Genomic DNA, 17,193 nt, shown 5'->3' on the forward strand with positions numbered 1-17,193 from the left:
AGACAAACTATTAAAACTCCCCTTTAGATGGCAAGAAGCACACTCTTGGTACATCATCTTCAATGGCAACACTGTACTTGGCAGCCCATATGGTTCCTAACATTCACTGAACAGTACACAAACTTAATAATGAAGACTAAGAAGTAATGAAACAGATGACCTGTGACCTATTTCCTCGGTATAAACCAATGGAAAACAGAAGGGATTTTAAATGGCATTGCTACTCACTGAAATGTCGCTTAAACATACACAGGGCAATTCATAAGCAACCGGAAGCTCCAGACGTCAAGGAGCCTTCTGAGATGCTGGAATTCAAACTTCACTGTATGCATTTATGAGAAATCCTTGACCTGTTCGCTTACAGCGAGTGAATTTTATGGCATGTAAACTACACTTCAATAAAACAATTTTAAATGACCAGTAGTTGGTGTGGTCCAGGAATAACAAAACCTCCTGAGTTCCTAGAAAATTGGCTCTTAACCATTTTCCTCTTAGACCCAAATCACATAAAAGCAGTAAATGTGGAAAGTCAAGGCTGTGGTGCAAATGTGTGCCCAACAGTGCCAGTCAGAGGAAAAGCTGAAAGGAGTCCTTCCTTGTCCCCCCGTACCTGTCCACCAGCACTGTGCCTCCTTCCCTCCAACCCTGCAGCCTGCCTCCTGAAACACATCACCTGTAAACTCGTTAGAGATGCTGACTGAGGAAAATGGAATTCTTGAGACCAGTGTTAGTTCAGGGGACAGTGCCTTGGATTGCCTATTGGCTTTCTTAGGTTGACTGGGCTGGAGTGAGGAAAGGGATACTTTCAAAAGCAAAGGGCCTACTTCAGGACATCACCTTCCTAGGCAGCCATGAGAAACTGTGCAGCTTTAGGCTCTTGGGTCTCATGCTTTAGGCTCTTGCTCCCTGACTGAGTTCGTGGAGATGCTACTTCTAGAGAGAGCCTGAATCAACTCAGGGGGAATCTTTTTTTTTTTCCATTTTTTATTAGGTATTTAACTCATTTACATTTCCAATGCTATACCAAAAGTCCCCCATATCCACCCACCCCCACTCCCCTGCCCACCCACTCCCCCTTTTTGGCCCTGGTATTCCCCTGTACTGGGGCATATAAAGTTTGCAAGTCCAATGGGCCTCTCTTTCCAGTGATGGCCGACTAGGCCATCTTTTGATATATATGCAGCTAGAGTCAAGAGCTCCGGGGTACTGGTTAGCTCATAATGTTGTTCCACCTATAGGGTTGCAGATCCCTTTAGCTCCTTGGCTACTTTCTCTAGCTCCTCCATTGGGAGCCCTATGATCCATCCATTAGCTGACTGTGAGCATCCACTTCTGTGTTTGCTGGGCCCCGGCATAGTCTCACAAGAGACAGCTACATCTGCGTCCTTTCAATAAAATCTTGCTAGTGTATGCAATGGTGTCAGCGTTTGGATGCTGATTATGGGGTGGATCCCTGGCTATGGCAGTCTCTACATGGTCCATCCTTTCATCTCAGCTCCAAACTCTGTCTCTGTAACTCCTTCCATGGGTGTTTTGTTCCCAAATCTAAGGAGGGGCATAGTGTCCACACTTCAGTCTTCATTCTCCTTGAGTTTCATGTGTTTAGCAAATTATATCTTATATCTTGGGTATCCTAGGTTTGGGGCTAATATCCACTTATCAGTGAATACATATTGTGTGAGTTTCTTTGTGAATGTGTTACCTCACTCAGGATGATGCCCTCCAGGTCCATCCATTTGGCTAGGAATTTCATAAATTCATTCTTTTTAATAGCTGAGTAGTACTCCATTGTGTAGATGTACCACATTTTCTGTATCCATTCCTCTGTTGAGGGGCATCTAGGTTCTTTCCAGCTTCTGGCTATTATAAATAAGGCTGCTATGAACATAGTGGAGCATGTGTCCTTCTTACCTGTTGGGGCATCTTCTGGATATATGCCCAGGAGAGGTATTGCTGGATCCTCCGGTAGTACTATGTCCAGTTTTCTGAGGAACCGCCAGACTGATTTCCAGAGTGGTTGTACAAGCCTGCACTCCCACCAACAATGGAGGAGTGTTCCTCTTTCTCCACATCCTCGCCAGCATCTGCTGTCACCTGAGTTTTTGATCTTAGCCATTCTGACTGGTGTGAGGTGGAATCTCAGGGTTGTTTTGATTTGCATTTCCCTGATGATTAAGGATGTTGAACATTTTTTCAAGTGCTTCTCTGCCATTCGGTATTCCTCAGGTGAGAATTCTTTGTTCAGTTCTGAGCCCCATTTTTTAATGGGGTTATTTGATTTTCTGAAGTCCACTTTCTTGAGTTCTTTATATATGTTGGATATTAGTCCCCTATCTGATTTAGGATAGGTAAAGATCCTTTCCCAATCTGTTGGTGGTCTTTTTGTCTTATTGACGGTGTCTTTTGCCTTGCAGAAACTTTGGAGTTTCATTAGGTCCCATTTGTCGATTCTCGATCTTACAGCACAAGCCATTGCTGTTCTGTTCAGGAATTTTTCCCCTCAGGGGGAGTCTTGTGAGGACTGAGTTTCAAAGTCGATGCTGCTATTTGATAGTATAAACTCAACAAGACATTGCTTCTTGCTTCTGAACCATGCGTGATACCCATTTCCAAGCAGAGCCATCAAGAACACTGGATTAAAACACGTATTCAACTCACTGCATTTTTCAGAGTACAGAATGGTGTGTGCTCCACAGCACTCTAAAGTGGAGCTTGCCTCCTTTTCTGTAACCTGCCACTTGGAAACTTACAAAGGACTCTGTATATCAAGAAAAGTGCCAGAAATCAAAACTGCATTTTCTCTTTACTGGAAGATCTGTTTGAGTTACGGGTATGACTGTATGAAGAATGTGGACACATGCAGGCGAGTATAGATGCCACGGAGGCCAGAGGCATCAGGTCCCCCTTGGAACTGGAGTCACAGGTGGTTTTGAGCTGCTTAAGGTGGGGGCTGGGAACCGAGCTTAGGCCTTCTGCAAGAGCAATACTGTTCCTACTGGGGACTCCATCTCTTCAGCGTGATGAATTGTATTTTTCAAGCATATCATGCAAAGGGATGATGGAGCAAGATTTCTTTATAAAGGAAAATTGTATTTATTTTCTTTTTGGGGGTGCTGGGGATCACACCCCCCCCCCCCCAGCCTACAACTGTCATCCAGCTGAATGCGTCTGTATCTAGGGACTATTTGGTATAGCTTGGCTACTGAGAATCCACAAAAGAAGGCTTCCTCACCTCTGAGGACATACATGAAAGGAGAAAGAACTTGAGGCCATCTCTTCTTTGGAAGCTGAGATGGTGGGGTAGTAGAGTCTTCCTTGGCAGCTTAACAGACATATGGACATCCTGACTCCTCCCTTCCCATGCTATGCACAATTAACGGCTGACATGTAGAGTCTCATTCACTTCTTACTGTCCATCTACCAGCTTGAACATGGGTACAAGGGGATAAAATGGCACTGATGTGGTAGGTACCAGCTACTGAACAAATCCCTAAACTCAATGGCAATCCCAGCCTTCTCTGTATCTCTCTGGAAATTATTTAGAGGAAGGGTGCTATGAGAATAATTATGGGTGGAATGACAACCAGATTTCGAATGCCTTGCCTTCTGTCAGGAGACACTGCTATTGAGAAAGAACTGAGTGTTGCTAATATTCCAGTAATTGCCATCAACTGTTCCCTAGCCAGTGGTTGTTGGCAGCGGCATTCGCTAACACATAGGTGTGGCTAGAAAGATGTCTCCCTACATCAAGAGAAATTCTTTTAAGAGAGGAATAGTGAAGGGTGGAGGCAGGAGGGGCACCCCAAGCTCAAGAACAAACTGCTAGCTCTGGGCTCCTCTGACATGTCAATGTGCTACCCATTTGCAGAAAACGCACATAAAGTTTGCTAAAGCAGCCCTGCTCCCTTTGTGTACACATAGGGAAATTCCAAGGAGCCAGAACTAATACTGCCCAGCAAGAAGAGCAAGTAGAACCAAAACACATGGGCCAGAGAATGCTTTGCTGTGATTGTGTCTTACCACTTAAAGCACAGGGCCTAGGCAGAGTTGCTATCATCTCAGCCTGGGGGACCTGGGTGTACGTGTGTGTACGTGTGTGTGTGTGTGTGTGTGTCTATAAAAAACAAAGAAGGAACACAACAATGGTGGCCATGATTCCTCAGGTCCATTGAACACCTGCAAGGGATGCGTAAGATTCCTGTCTCACTGGGCTTCGGGACAAGTGAACTGGGATCTTGTGTGTAAAGCCAAGTGGTAGGGAAGCTGGAAAGCAGGCTCTCAGTAAAGCTCTCAGGTATGCTGTATACCCCAGTATACCCTAGGAGTAAACCCTGAAGTGTTATCTGAAGGTTCATGTCTTAGGCTTGCCACCCTTTCACCTGCTGTCACGCCATTTGTCAGCTGCTCTCACTCTTGCCTGCTATCCAGCCATTCATCCACCCACTCCCATCCACCCGTCCTTCAAACAAGTACATTTTAAACACCCACTGCATTCTAGGCATTGAGCTATGATCTGAAAATATGGCGAGCAACACAATTGTAGATCCCGTTTCTATGACAACCCAAGGAGGAGACAGAAATGAAATCAGTTTTCCCATAAGGTGAGGTAAGAGGGTGATTTAAGTACAGGGTGTGATGGAAGTGTGGAATAGAAAACAGCTAATGCAGCTTGCTGGGGTGTGGATGAACTGACAGCACTATGCGTGTGCTGTGGACAGCATGCTCTAAGCAGAACGTGCAAAGTCTTGCTGGTGGAAAGATCTGGGGGCACTACAGCTTAGCATGGCTAGAATCCAGTGGATGGATGAATATGATTCAGTGTATAGTGGCGTGTGTCTGTAATCCCAGCACTTGAGAGGCTGAGGCAGGAGGATGACTGAAAGTTTGAGGCTAGCTGTAGCTACCTAGTGAGTTCCAGGATAGCTCGGTTCATATTTCAACACCACCATCTAAAAAAAAAAAGAATACTGGTTCATTGGCATAGTTATGTCATTGAGTAGTGCAAAGCAAAGGTGTGGGAGTTGTGGGCAGCCATGAAACTAGGGTTAGGTACTAAAGGACCTTGTAAACCAAGCTGAGAATTTAGCTCTCACTACCGTGGTGGAAAGTGTGGGAACTTGGCAAAACACACGTCCTTCTGAGGTTCCTGGATTTCCTCACCTACAGAGTGGGTAGAGGAGTTGGTTGTGAAGGATCCTTCTGTGTACCAGAGGCATTGGAAACCTGCAGCTTCTAAGTTCTGCCTTGCAAATGTTGCTCAGGAGGCCTCCAAAGCTCTGCTGCAGGGAGGGGAGCTAGCATTCTTATTGGCACAAGCAAAGTGCTCTCTCTGTGCTCATACCATAAATACAGCTCTCTTTCCCTTGACACGTTGCCATCAGGGACTGGAAATGTCAGTTACCTGGCACCACGCTAACCCAGGAGTGGAAAGAGATGAGGTCAGCCTGAGGTTTGTTTGAGATAACCCAAACCTAAAACCCACCCAGATGGCAAGAACGTCTAAGAGCTGGGCAAAATGAACTAATACCCTGCAAGAACACAAGGCTCTGTGATTCTGTGAATCTGTAACAAGAGTTCTAGCTTTTGTGTGTAGAATCTTGAGCGGAAAGATCTCCTGGAGCACTTATTTTGAGCAGCTGGTAATCTTTCCTGTATCAGTCTACTTTTAAATGAAAGAATTTAATGTTGGGAAGGACATGGGCTATGAAGCTTCCAGCCTTCCTCAGTGTCTTCTTGCTGGGTGCTCTCTGACTGGCTCCCCCTACTCCTTTAGAAGCTCCAGGGATGCTTAATTTTTTTCATCATTCTCGGGTACAGGAAGTGCTAGCCACATATGCCAGTTAGTTTCTGTCAACTTAACACAGACTAGAGTCATCCAGGAAGAGGGCCCCTTAGAGCTGAGGAATTGCCACTGTAAGAGTCACTTGTGGGGCTGCCAATGGGGAAATTTTCTTGATTAGTGATTGATGTGAGAGGAACCAGCCCACTTTGGGTGATGCCACTCTAGGGCAGGTGGTCCTGGCTGTTCTAAGCAAGCCTTAGGGAGCAAGCCGAGGGAGCAGCATGCTATGGCTCTGCCTCCAGGTTCCTGCTGGAGTGCTTGCCATGACTCTCCTCAGTAATGGACTGGGAGGTGGACGTGTGCAATGAACTAAACCCTTCCATCCACAAGTGGCTTTTCATTATGGTCTTTTTCCCAACAGAAACCAAGCTAGCAGAATCCTCCCTCAGGCCAATATGTTCACAAACTCTGAGAAATCCCATTAATTCCACTGAATTTTAAAATGACTTGATCAGACCTGTAATTTTTGTTGTGAACTCCTACAGCTTTTACTAGGAAGGAAGGAAGGAAGGAAGGAAGGAAGGAAGGAAGGAAGGAAGGAAGACAGACTTCTTTCCTTTCTTTTTCTTTCTTAAAGATTTACTTATTTATTTTATGTATATGAGTACACTGTAGCTGTACAGATATGGTTGTGAGCCTTCATGTGGCTGTTGGGAATTGTATTTAGGATCTCCGGTCAACCCTGCTGGCTCAGGCACAAAGATTTATTTATTATTATAAATAAGTACACTGTAGCTGTCTTCAGACTCACCAGAAGACGGTGTCAGATCTCATTATGGGGGGTTGTGAGCCACCATGTGGTTGCTGGGATTTGAACTCAGGATCTTTGGAAGAGCACTCAGTGCTCTTACCCACTGAGCCATCTTGCCAGCCCCAGTAGGAGGACGCTCTTTCCCTTTTCTTTGTAGTCTCCCTGAAGGTGTCTCAGCCAGACAATGGTGCTTTCTTGTTCAAGAGTCATCTATAAAAACCCAATTTCAAATATTCTACTCTTTATGATCATTCTATTTTGTTAGACAAGAACCCTGTCTCTCTATACCACCATTCATCCTGTTGTCTGCACTGGTGTCTTCATTCCTGTGTGGACCCACAGCCAGGTTGATGACTATAAGCCTAAGCCCCGTTCACCAAGCAGCAGATGCCCGAGGGGTCTGTGGGATGCTACTTCTGCTATCAGACATTGCGCTGAAGGGTCACAGAAGTCACAGAAGTCCTAGTGGTAGGCATGAGCTCCTTAGTTCAAAGCTGCCTTTACCAAGAGTGTGACCTTAGGCCAGCAAACTGCTTGCCTCTTTGGTTTTCTCATCTCTAAAGTGTAGATGATAACAGTGCGTGCCTGGGAAGCAGCAGATTAAAAGGATAAGTTGACACAGGAAAAGAGAGACCACAGTGTTTGGCCCCAGCATGTGCTGTCTTGAACACGGGATGATGAAACCTTACAGTCTGCGGCTGCTAGATTCAGAGAATTACTAGATTTTACACCTTAGCCTCTCGGAGTTGGGAGCCAACCCACAGATAAAAGATTCTGCCGGGATAATAAGCCTAGACCAATGCCTCACTTGCTAAATATAAAGTAATAACTCAGAGAGCTGCATAGAGATTCACCACTACCACATGGTGGAGAAGAAGAGGGTAACGACAAAAGAAAGCTGGGCTCAACTCCCTGCCACCCAGAGCCAATGAGCCAATCTACCAACAAGTCTCACCTCCCCGTGTTGAGTTTAGCTTCTTAATTATTTCAGTCGTTACTGAATTTAGGTTTTGACACGATCTGGTTAACCCAAGGAATCCATTTTCATACAGTGTGGCCAGGGCTTAGCAGTCATTATTAAACTCTTATTTACATACAACTACTCAAGCATATTAGATGGATTTTCTATTCACCCATGAATGCAGTGAAAAAAAAATCTTAAGCTAACATTCATCCTTTTTTATTTGGGGGATGAGAGGAATTCTGACAGAAGCCTACAAAGTGCTCAGCCGCTACAAACAGCTGTCCTGTTATCTACCCTGAATCAGGGCAGCCCTGGACAGCATGAAAGCTGTTCCCAGTGAGATTCTGGAGCTGTGGGGGACAATGAGTAGGGTGGATTTAGTTTTCAACCACGCAGACATTTTTTTCCCCTTGATATTTCAAATCCTCTAAATGGCATTCTGTTGGGAGCCATTTGCATGCGAAGGAAACTCCATAATCACCGAGGAGCCTTAGCATTCGGCTCCCTAGAAGCCCAGAAGGAGAGGAGACTAACAACCCAAATGACATTAAAGAGGCAAAGCAGATCATGCACATATGGCCCAGTCTATACCGTGGTCTGGCTTTGTGGCCTTGGAGCATCTCTCCACTTCTTCATTCCACTCACTTTTGCTCAGTCGGCTCCAAGAAGTGCTCTTCCTGTAGACCTTGTTCCTGCTGTGTATGTTTTGACCTTATAGGGTCAATGCAGGTTGTCTCCTCTGCCCACGTAGCTGATTCTCATCCTCAGCAAGGCTTGCCATCCCACAACACTGGCTTCCCTAGCTCCATCGCCCCTGCCGGTCACAGATCACTCGCTAGCCAGCCGACTGTGTTTACCTTCTCATTACTTATTGTGTATCATTTCTTAGGTTTATTGCTCCCCATTTCCTCCCCATTATAAAATGGGTTCTGGGAACGCAGAGAGCTTTGCCTGCTCTGTTCACAGACACATTTCCAGTGCTTGTCACAAAGGGGGACTCCAGAAGATGCTTGCTAATGAGAGAGTACCTTGCTCACGCATAAGGACAGTAACAGCAAGTGAGATTGTTTGCCTGAGAAAGACACAGCCTCTCTTTGTGCAACCTCTTTCCCGGTGCAGGTCACACCTTGCATTTCTCTCTTCCTGTCAGGATACCTCCCTCCGCTTGTCCCGAATGTGGTTTGGTGCCTTCTTCTCAGACATGGTGCAAGGCTGATAGTGCAAAGCCCACAGTCACCATCTTGTTACAGCTCTTGGGTTCTCTCTGACCAGAGCTCTTCACACATTTGTCTGTCCAGGAAGAGGCTATGGGACCCTGCTTTCTCACTCTGGCAGGAACTGTCAGCCTCTACAGCTCCCTGTAGCAGTAGGGCACATGCAGTAGATCGAGGGGCTGGGGTGGGGGCGGGACTAGTAAGGATCATTCTGTGACACAGCTGGAGGGGCTACAGAACCTCACAGAGGTAGGACAAAGATTGGCCTCTGGAGTTTCCCACACCTGTTAGGTCCTCCCCTCCAAGAATGCTGGGCTAAACTGACAGGGCTGCCCACTTGGCTTCACCCAGTGAAGGAGAAGGCGAAGCCAGAAGTAGAAATACTGCACAGAAGCAGACTTCTAGCCTTCTCTGTATCCCTGCAATCTCCAATCTCATGACTGCTACCATGTGAGACGGCTGCAAAAACAGGATTTACAGAGAAAGTAAAAGAGAAAAAAAAAAAAAAAAAGGGAGGGGACTTTCATCTTGTCCCTCCAGGTCCCATATATATGATCTCATTTCCAAAGAGCTACGGTTGTAATAGCTCATAATTACTTAATCATTCCCCCTCTGCCAGTTGCCTTCCACTTTAAGTGCCAGGTAAACATGGTGTTTATTAAGGAGATAGCTTAAGTTCTTGGAAAAACCAAAACAACTTGAACCTGTCTTAGTAGTAGCCATTCCTATCTTGGTTTACGTAGCATGAGAGGAAGGAAAAAAAAATCACAATAGAAGAAAAATGATTTCCTTCTCAAGACCAGTTTAGAAAGCCCCAGGCTTCACCATTGAGCTTGTTTTTGAACTTTGAATCACTGGGTGGGGGTGGGGGTGGGGGTGGGGGTGGGCACACCAGCAACGCTCAGCCAGCATTGGCCTGACCCTGAGGCCTGGTACACCCTGAACCCTTGCGAATGAAGAATACTTTGGTCAGGGTGGAAACCCTCTTTGTTCTGAGGCCGTGACAGGGATTTACCTTGTATGCCGTAGTCAGAAGCATACAACTTAAATCCAAGTGAGACAGCAAGACCCACAACCTCCCCTCACTCTCCTAAGAATGTCCCGAGAGGGGGAAAATTATTAGAAAGAACTGATCTTGAGTCTGACACTACATCTTAAAGTTGGGGTGTGATCTGGAGATTTCAGCTAAAAAGTCACTGTAATAATAATAATAATAAAACAATGACAAATACACTAATAATAACATTAAAAGATACTGGTTATAAAGTAAAAATAGAGTATGCATACACAGGCAAAAATACTTCTGTATTAAAGGGGTGGGGGAATGAATGAACAATAAAAGTGTTTCTAGTCACTGTAGTACCTACCTTGCAGAGAGGCCTGGAGATCTTTCATATTTTGGTCTAAAAGCTGTGACGGAAGGAATCCGGAGCCTATCTGGGGCTTGGGGTCTGGCTCTCCTTGGGCCCCCATGGGTGCTGGCTCCTTTAGCTGGTCATCTCCAAACACTGCAGCCCACTCTCTGCTGAACTCTCCCTCATCCAGGCAGGAAGTGCTGAAGATCTCATTCAACAGCAAGAGGTCATCCTTGTCCCCACTTTCAGGTTCTGGGGTCCCTGCCGTGGGACCCAGGCACGCTGGTGGAGGGAACAGAGCACAGAGCACATGACTTCGAGGGCTCGGAGCTGGGAGCTGTCTCGAGGCTGATGGGGACCAACTGAATGATGGCTAGACTTAAGAAATGGTAAAGGCACATGCCTTTAATCCCAGCACTCGGGAGGCAGAGGCAGGCGGATTTCTGAGTTTGAGGCCAGCCTGGTCTACAAAGTGAGTTCCAGGACAGCCAGGGCTACACAGAGAAACCCTGTCTTGAAAAAACGAAAAAAACAAAAAACAAAAAACAAAAAAAAAAAAGAAAAGAAAAAGAAATGGTAACTAGAATAGAAATTTGTCCCATGACACCCTTTATTAACAGGTTTCAGAAATACATTTTCAACTCTATGTTCCCTTGTCCCCTTCCTTCCAAAGCAAATATAGCTTTTGAGCATTACTAGAATTGCACTGAAATATTTTCCACAAAGTCTAGGGTTTGGGTTTTTCCTTAACATAAAAGCAGATCTGACAAAAATGCTCCCAGGTCTGAAACAAAGCCAGGATTGGAAGCTGCTGGAGATCTTAGTTTCTCGTCTGTAAGCCGTCCCGAAGCTTCCCACACAAGCCCTCAATCCACACTGCCTGGGCTGGAGCAGCAAGCACTCCATGTGGCAGCCTGTCTCGCCACCCAAGCTGGGGAGAAACCTCACCACGCCCTGGCCCGAGGAGCATGTCAGGAGGCGCATCGATGCCCGCCCACCCGAGATGAATGTTTGTAGTAACATCTGCAAGAAGCAAAGGAAAGGTGGATCTGGCTTGCCTCTGAGTAGCAGCCAGAGAAGTGACAGGGAAGGAGCTGGTAAGCCAAGGTCTGATGCAGAGGGCCCCTTTGTGGGCCTCAGACATTAGTACTGGAAGGTGGTAATGAGCCCTAGTCCAGAGGGGCGTTCAGGCCCAACCTACCTTCAGCAGACTGTGGCCCTCTGATGCTCAAATAGGTCATCCTTGAGGCCGTGTAGTAAGAGGGAGGGCCAGCTGACTTTAAAATGAGCAACCGGACACTGAATACTACTTATAAGGAGAATCGGGACATGGCGCTCATAAATCCTATGCAAAGCTCTTTCATTGAGTTTTCCTGCCTATTTTAAGAACAAAGAGTGGAGGGAAGTATTCCATGTTGCTTTTGTTTGTGGAATTTAATTGCCACGTGCAAACTACAAACATTATTATAAGCCAGGAAACATGGAAAACATCATGGTTCCCATGTTTTTCTGAGCAACACTAAAATTCTGAAGAGCATGATGAACAAGGCTATCAGGATTTCCTCAAATATATTCATATATCTGATGATTAGTAGTTAAGGTTGTTGCTGCTTAAGTAAAACCTCTCTGGGTTCTTTTGCTGAGTCTATTTATACCAACATGTTACATAAAAATCTAGAGAATAAGGGTTTTTCATTTGTTTGTTTGTTTTTTAACTCAACAAACTGGCTATAAATCAGGGAGGGGGAAATCTAGTAGCTTCCATCACTGTAGTTTTAAAATAGTAGCAAAACATCACTTCAATCAGACAACTGTCTAATTTAAGCAATTTTTATTGTTTATGTTATCAAAGGCATTTTCAGTCAGACATAGCCTGTAGGCGTGCTAGGTGAAAAAAACTTGTTTCTGTGAACAGGCTTCCCTGCAGGCTGCAGGGCCCCAGACTGGGTGGGTAGGTAAGGAAGGCAGATGGTGTAGTGCAGGCTGCTTGCCTGCCTGCGGTCATCCAGGAAGAAGTGGAGGGTTAATGCCCTCAGTGTATCAGATGTGCCCACTAACACATGCATTTACATATGAATCCCCCCTTCTTTCAGTCTCTCCCAGAATCACCACCTTAAGTTGTGGTTACTTTTTCAAATCTCTGTGCTTCCTATTTTCTGGTGACACTGGGGTGCCCAAACCCTTCCTCCTGATTTCTTTCTGGCCTGGAGAAAACTGTATGACGACTAAGCCAAACTCACCTACGCGACACCTATTCAGTCGAACCTTAAACGCATCTTTTAGTAATGCCTGTAAAAGCCAGGCTTGGGGAGGGGGGGGGGTCACTGCGGTGACTGGGTTGGCTATCCAGCAAAGATCACCACGAACAGCTGAACAATGGGTCACAAATGAGGAGTCCTCTACATATAAGCAGACGATAAAACTTTCTTGTTTAGTGTCTAGGCTTCATGCTACAGTATTGAGACACTAGTGGCTTCCGCTAACTTAGCATCTCTTTGAGTTCCTGCAGTTTCTTTTTCTCTTAAGAAGCACTTTCTCTCTGTGATCCTGGTGGCATACCTGTAGGAGACCTCATCACCCTTCACTCTGCATGTGGTTGGGCTGGTTCAAATTCTGTCTCTGTCTGCCTCTCTGCCTCTCTGCCTCTCTGCCTCTCTGCCTCTCTGCCTCTCTGCCTCTCTGCCTCTCTGCCTCTCTGCCTCTCTGCCTCTCTGCCTCTCTGCCTCTCTGCCTCTCTGCCTCTGCCTCTGCCTCTGCCTCTGCCTCTGCCTCTCTCTCACCACAGTAACAGACTGAGGGGAGGTCACATGCTGAAGGCTTTCCTGTACTTGCTATATGGAAACTGGATGGAAAAAGACCCATCCTTTCTTTGGGAGTTTCGGATCCAAAGCTATAAATCTGAGGCTGTTAGTGAAAATAAAGTCAACACACAAAGGAAAACAAGCAGAATAGCTGGGAAGGGAATGCAGACGGCACTCCGAGACAGCTCCCGAATGAGTCTTGCTTGAGCCAATGCCCTCAACGTCCTCAGTTACATGGATGGGTGCATTTTAAGCAAAAGTCTCAACCTAACCTGTTCCAACATGAACTCTATCCTTATGAGCAAAGAATTCTAACACTAGACCCTATCAAACGCAAGCACTGTAGTCACAAAAGTGAGAGAACACTCTCTGGAGTCCGTTATAAACTCAGATCTTGCTTCTGCTGAGGTGTGCCATTAAGTGTGGCCTACTATTTAGCATTCTGCTTATTTATTCACTTTTAAATGTATTATTACAAAGTTGCAAATTAAAAAAATAATCACCACCCCTGGCTCTTTAATAGTTAAGGCAGGCTGCAGGATGACCTGTGCTCTGGAAAGGGAACTTATTTAGGTAGCTGAAAGCAAGGAAACTGGTACTGACTTGAACCATAAAACATAGAAACCTCCCAATTATTACACCAATAATTAAGATGCCTGAAATTACTATGCATAACTTGTGAGAGCAACTTAATTACAAGTCGAAATGGCCAGGTTCAGGTCTGTAACCAGACAAGTCACGACTTGTGAAGTAGCGCCTGTCAGTGGGCTCTGGAGGGTGAGTGAGCTCTTGTTATCGGCTTTGAGACAAAGTGAGACAAAGAAAACCTGAAGAGATGAGATAATGTCCTCCTTTGGGAGAAGCCTTGTTGGAGCCTCCACCCACGCAGACAAATAAAGGCTGCTACTGAGTGGGGGAGTCACAACTTTCTTTGGCTTAGAGTCTCCAAATACCTGCCTTCAATCCAAGTTCTCCATCTCCTGACCACAAATTCTTATCTTATCCTTTGTGGTGCTGCACACTGGTGAGGCAGCCGAAGCTCCAGGAGGTGACCTCCTACCCTGCACCTCTGCTGAGGCCAACTGTGAGATCACTGCTTATTCCAAACCTCACAAATGCTTCTTCAGACAGCTAAGCATCACTGTATACAGTAGCAGCTTTACAGGGTAAATGGTGTGGCCAATGGCGGCACACAGGAGCTCCTCACGCTGAGCCAGAGCTGAAGTGGGGGAGGCCACCTAGCAACACTGCCTCCCGAGAAGCCCAGAGCTTAGCCAAGGTGCCATGTTTGATGCTGCTGTCCTGTCTGGGGACTTTTTTTTTCTTCAATGGAAAAGAACAAAAACAAAACCACACATATTTTTAAATCAAGAAGATCTTACAAACTATTTCCTGGAACTTATTTTACAGAGGAGGAAAAATAGACCCAAGTTAGATTACCTGTCCAAGGTCATGTGACTTCTTAGTTACAGAGAGTCTGGCTTGGGAGCTTTCACTCCTAAGTCCACGCTTCCTTGATGTGTAACCTGGCCTTTCCTTCAGAACCAGGAGAGGTATTTTTATGTATGCTGCTAGAGTACGGACTGTGACCTTACACACAAACTCCAGAAGACGCTTTGTCATAGGGTGAGGCTTTCTAAGGCCAGAGGGCTCCTCGAAGTACCATGCAGAGACAGGCAGAGTGTCCAAGACGGCAGAAACACTCCATAGGCCTGCCTTGCTCAACACCCAGAACCAAGAGGCCTGGGCCCTAGGAAAACATTCCCTAGAAGAACTGGTCCTGAACCGGTGAGTTCTAGCTTGTAAAAGCTCCAGTGTAGAGGAAACTCAAGCTCAGGCAGAGCGTGGAAAACGGGTGACAGCCCATTCAGATAGTACTCTTGAAATCATATTGAGTTTCATGACCTCAGCATAAATTAGAAGCACAGAAGATGGAAACTGCTACTTAGACAGAAAATGAGAGCACAGGGCAGCGAGCAGATAAATGTCACATGATTTACCTTCGTTTGTGTGAAACAGGAAGGCTCACTTCTCTGGGTTTCTCCCCACTCCCCACACCCCACATAATGACTAATCTTAAAGGCCACAGGCCTGCAGGGCAGATGAAACCCCAAACACCAGCACTATCCTCTTAGCACCCCAAAGACAGCGGGGGAGATGCTAGGAAACCACCTGACAAAAAAATGTCAAGCAGAGAGACACTTGTCAGGTCTGTTACCAAAGTGTTCTTGTTTGGAATTCGAGAAGGCTGCTTTGAGAAACCCCCCTCAGGCTTAAAAATAATAATAAATAAGAATTCTGACTGGCAGGGGCCCGAGTGGGCATGGGGGTGGCATAAGGATCTGTATGTGCTCTCTGGAAAAAAAACAAAACAAAACAAAAGAATGATCTAAGAATGTGAGACCCAAGTAGGCACACACAAAAACACCTGATTGCTAAAACCCTACTCCAATCTCTCTTGATATAAACCATGAATCTTGGGGCTAGAACAGATCTTTAAGAATCTATAGGAACAATCTCATACAGAGCATTCTACTACATGATTAAGAACATTCGTTTTATTATTTACTTGGTCTCTTTAAGCAAAGTTTCATGTGGTCTGAGCTGGCTCAAACTTGTTGTGCTGGCTCTAATCCTCTACCCCCCAAGGTGGGATTACAGGTGTTTGCTGACACACTTCAGTGTTACTGTTGGGCTGGGGAGGGGACGGATGACTCAGTGGTAGAGCTCTGGTTTAACATGTGTAAAGAAAAGGGTGTCATTTCATAGGGTAACCCAGGTCACCAGTATATCCCAGCACACTGAAGGAAGAGTTTACATGAGCAGATAAGGAATTTAATACTTGGTCACTGTATGTCCTGAGGCAAAGCAAACAGATCTCTCATTTGACTCTAAGGGTGACTGCAGGTGACCATTAAATGACTCAGGAGAAACTAGGTGCCATATGATAGCACATGATTGCTTTGGGCTAAAGGTTCTCTCCTAGAGCTCTGCTGGCTGCTGGCTGAACCGACATCAGTACACTTGGCCACAACATAGAAAGGCGAGCAGTAGCAGAAGAAGACAAACATGCTTGTGAAATATGGATAATAAATAGTTTTGTTTTGCTTCTTAATTAGCCAAGATCTTGTGGTTTTTCATAAAGGTTTGTTGATAAGATGTAGGTTAAATTTAACTTATAAAAATTTCACTTGTTTTATACCACATTTTTTGTCTGTGTTATGCTATTTTGGCAGGGGTTGGGGGTGTCCAGCTTGAAGAGCAAAATGATTGATATATGTTATAATTAGTGAATGAAGGCTGCATGTCACAGGTGGTCATACAGTGACTTCAGAGACACTTTCAAGAATCTCCAAATGCCACTAACTTGTTATTAAAATATTTTTAAACGGTGTGGCCAAATATTGGTTATCCATCACTTATCATTGAGTAGAAGAATGCAGAGCTACAGTTACAGCTCGTAAGTCCTATTAAATCGGCCGTTCTTGGATTAAGTGCCTTTTATTTCTTCTTTCTAGTGTTTTGCAAATTGTGATCAGCATTTTACTTCAGACCTTAGCCCATGAGGCAGTTTTGAAAGGGTGTGCATTTCACAGTGAACAGATCAATGGTCATTCCTTTCTTCAGTCATTCTCCATGTGTTGAGAATAGCTTTATAGTTGTGGCTGTGGTTTCAGAGCTGATACCACCTGCTCGGATGAACCCACAGAAGAGGCAGACAGTGGACAGCATCGCTCAGGCCCACCGAAGGGCTCTGTGGGACGTCAGTGATGAAGGAATAGGGTGGCTTATGTGCGAGTGCACTTTATCAGGATGATCTGTGACGCCATCTTTCTGCCTGACAACCTGTATATATATATTAGGGAAGTGCCAAGCGCAGCTTCCTCTTTAGTACTAAAAAGCAATGGGGCATGAGACTTGCTTCCAATAAGATGTCAATCTTCTTCCAAGGGACCCTGGCATATAAGAAAGCTTAGAATGCAAGCAGGTTATTGCAAGCAGTAGCATTTCTGATTTAATTTTGTAAAGAGATACAGGCTTAAGGCTAAGGTTGTAGAATTCTATCAAAAAGTTTTAAAAAATCTTTCTATAAAGCCAAAAAATTGTTTTCTTACCCCTTATAAAGAGAGATAAGACTCCTTTTGGGGGTGTGTATATGTGGATACTTTGTTGTCAAAACATGGTGTGGGTTAACATCTAGAAACAAGGGTGAGTGTTTAAAACACAATATTCTATTATCTTATGTATTAATGTAAAAATACTACC

General features: G+C 45.2%; 1 protein-coding gene across 10 annotated transcripts in view; it reads right to left on the minus strand.

Moving 5' to 3' along the window:
* Positions 1–17,193, minus strand: part of Ica1 (islet cell autoantigen 1) — a 148,014-nt gene that overhangs the window by 3,308 nt on the left and 127,513 nt on the right. For all 10 annotated transcript variants that reach the window (XR_003956165.1, XR_001785099.2, XR_001785098.2 and 7 more), the window contains one exon: positions 10,139–10,408. Coding sequence is in view for 7 of the 10 variants with exons in the window: in XM_030255193.1 (XP_030111053.1) it covers positions 10,139–10,408 (270 nt within the window). In the remaining 3 variants the exon portion in view is untranslated. The remainder of the gene's footprint in view (positions 1–10,138; positions 10,409–17,193) is intronic.

This window comes from Mus musculus, chromosome 6 (assembly GCF_000001635.26).
Source record: "Mus musculus strain C57BL/6J chromosome 6, GRCm38.p6 C57BL/6J".
NCBI lineage: Eukaryota > Metazoa > Chordata > Mammalia > Rodentia > Muridae > Mus > Mus musculus.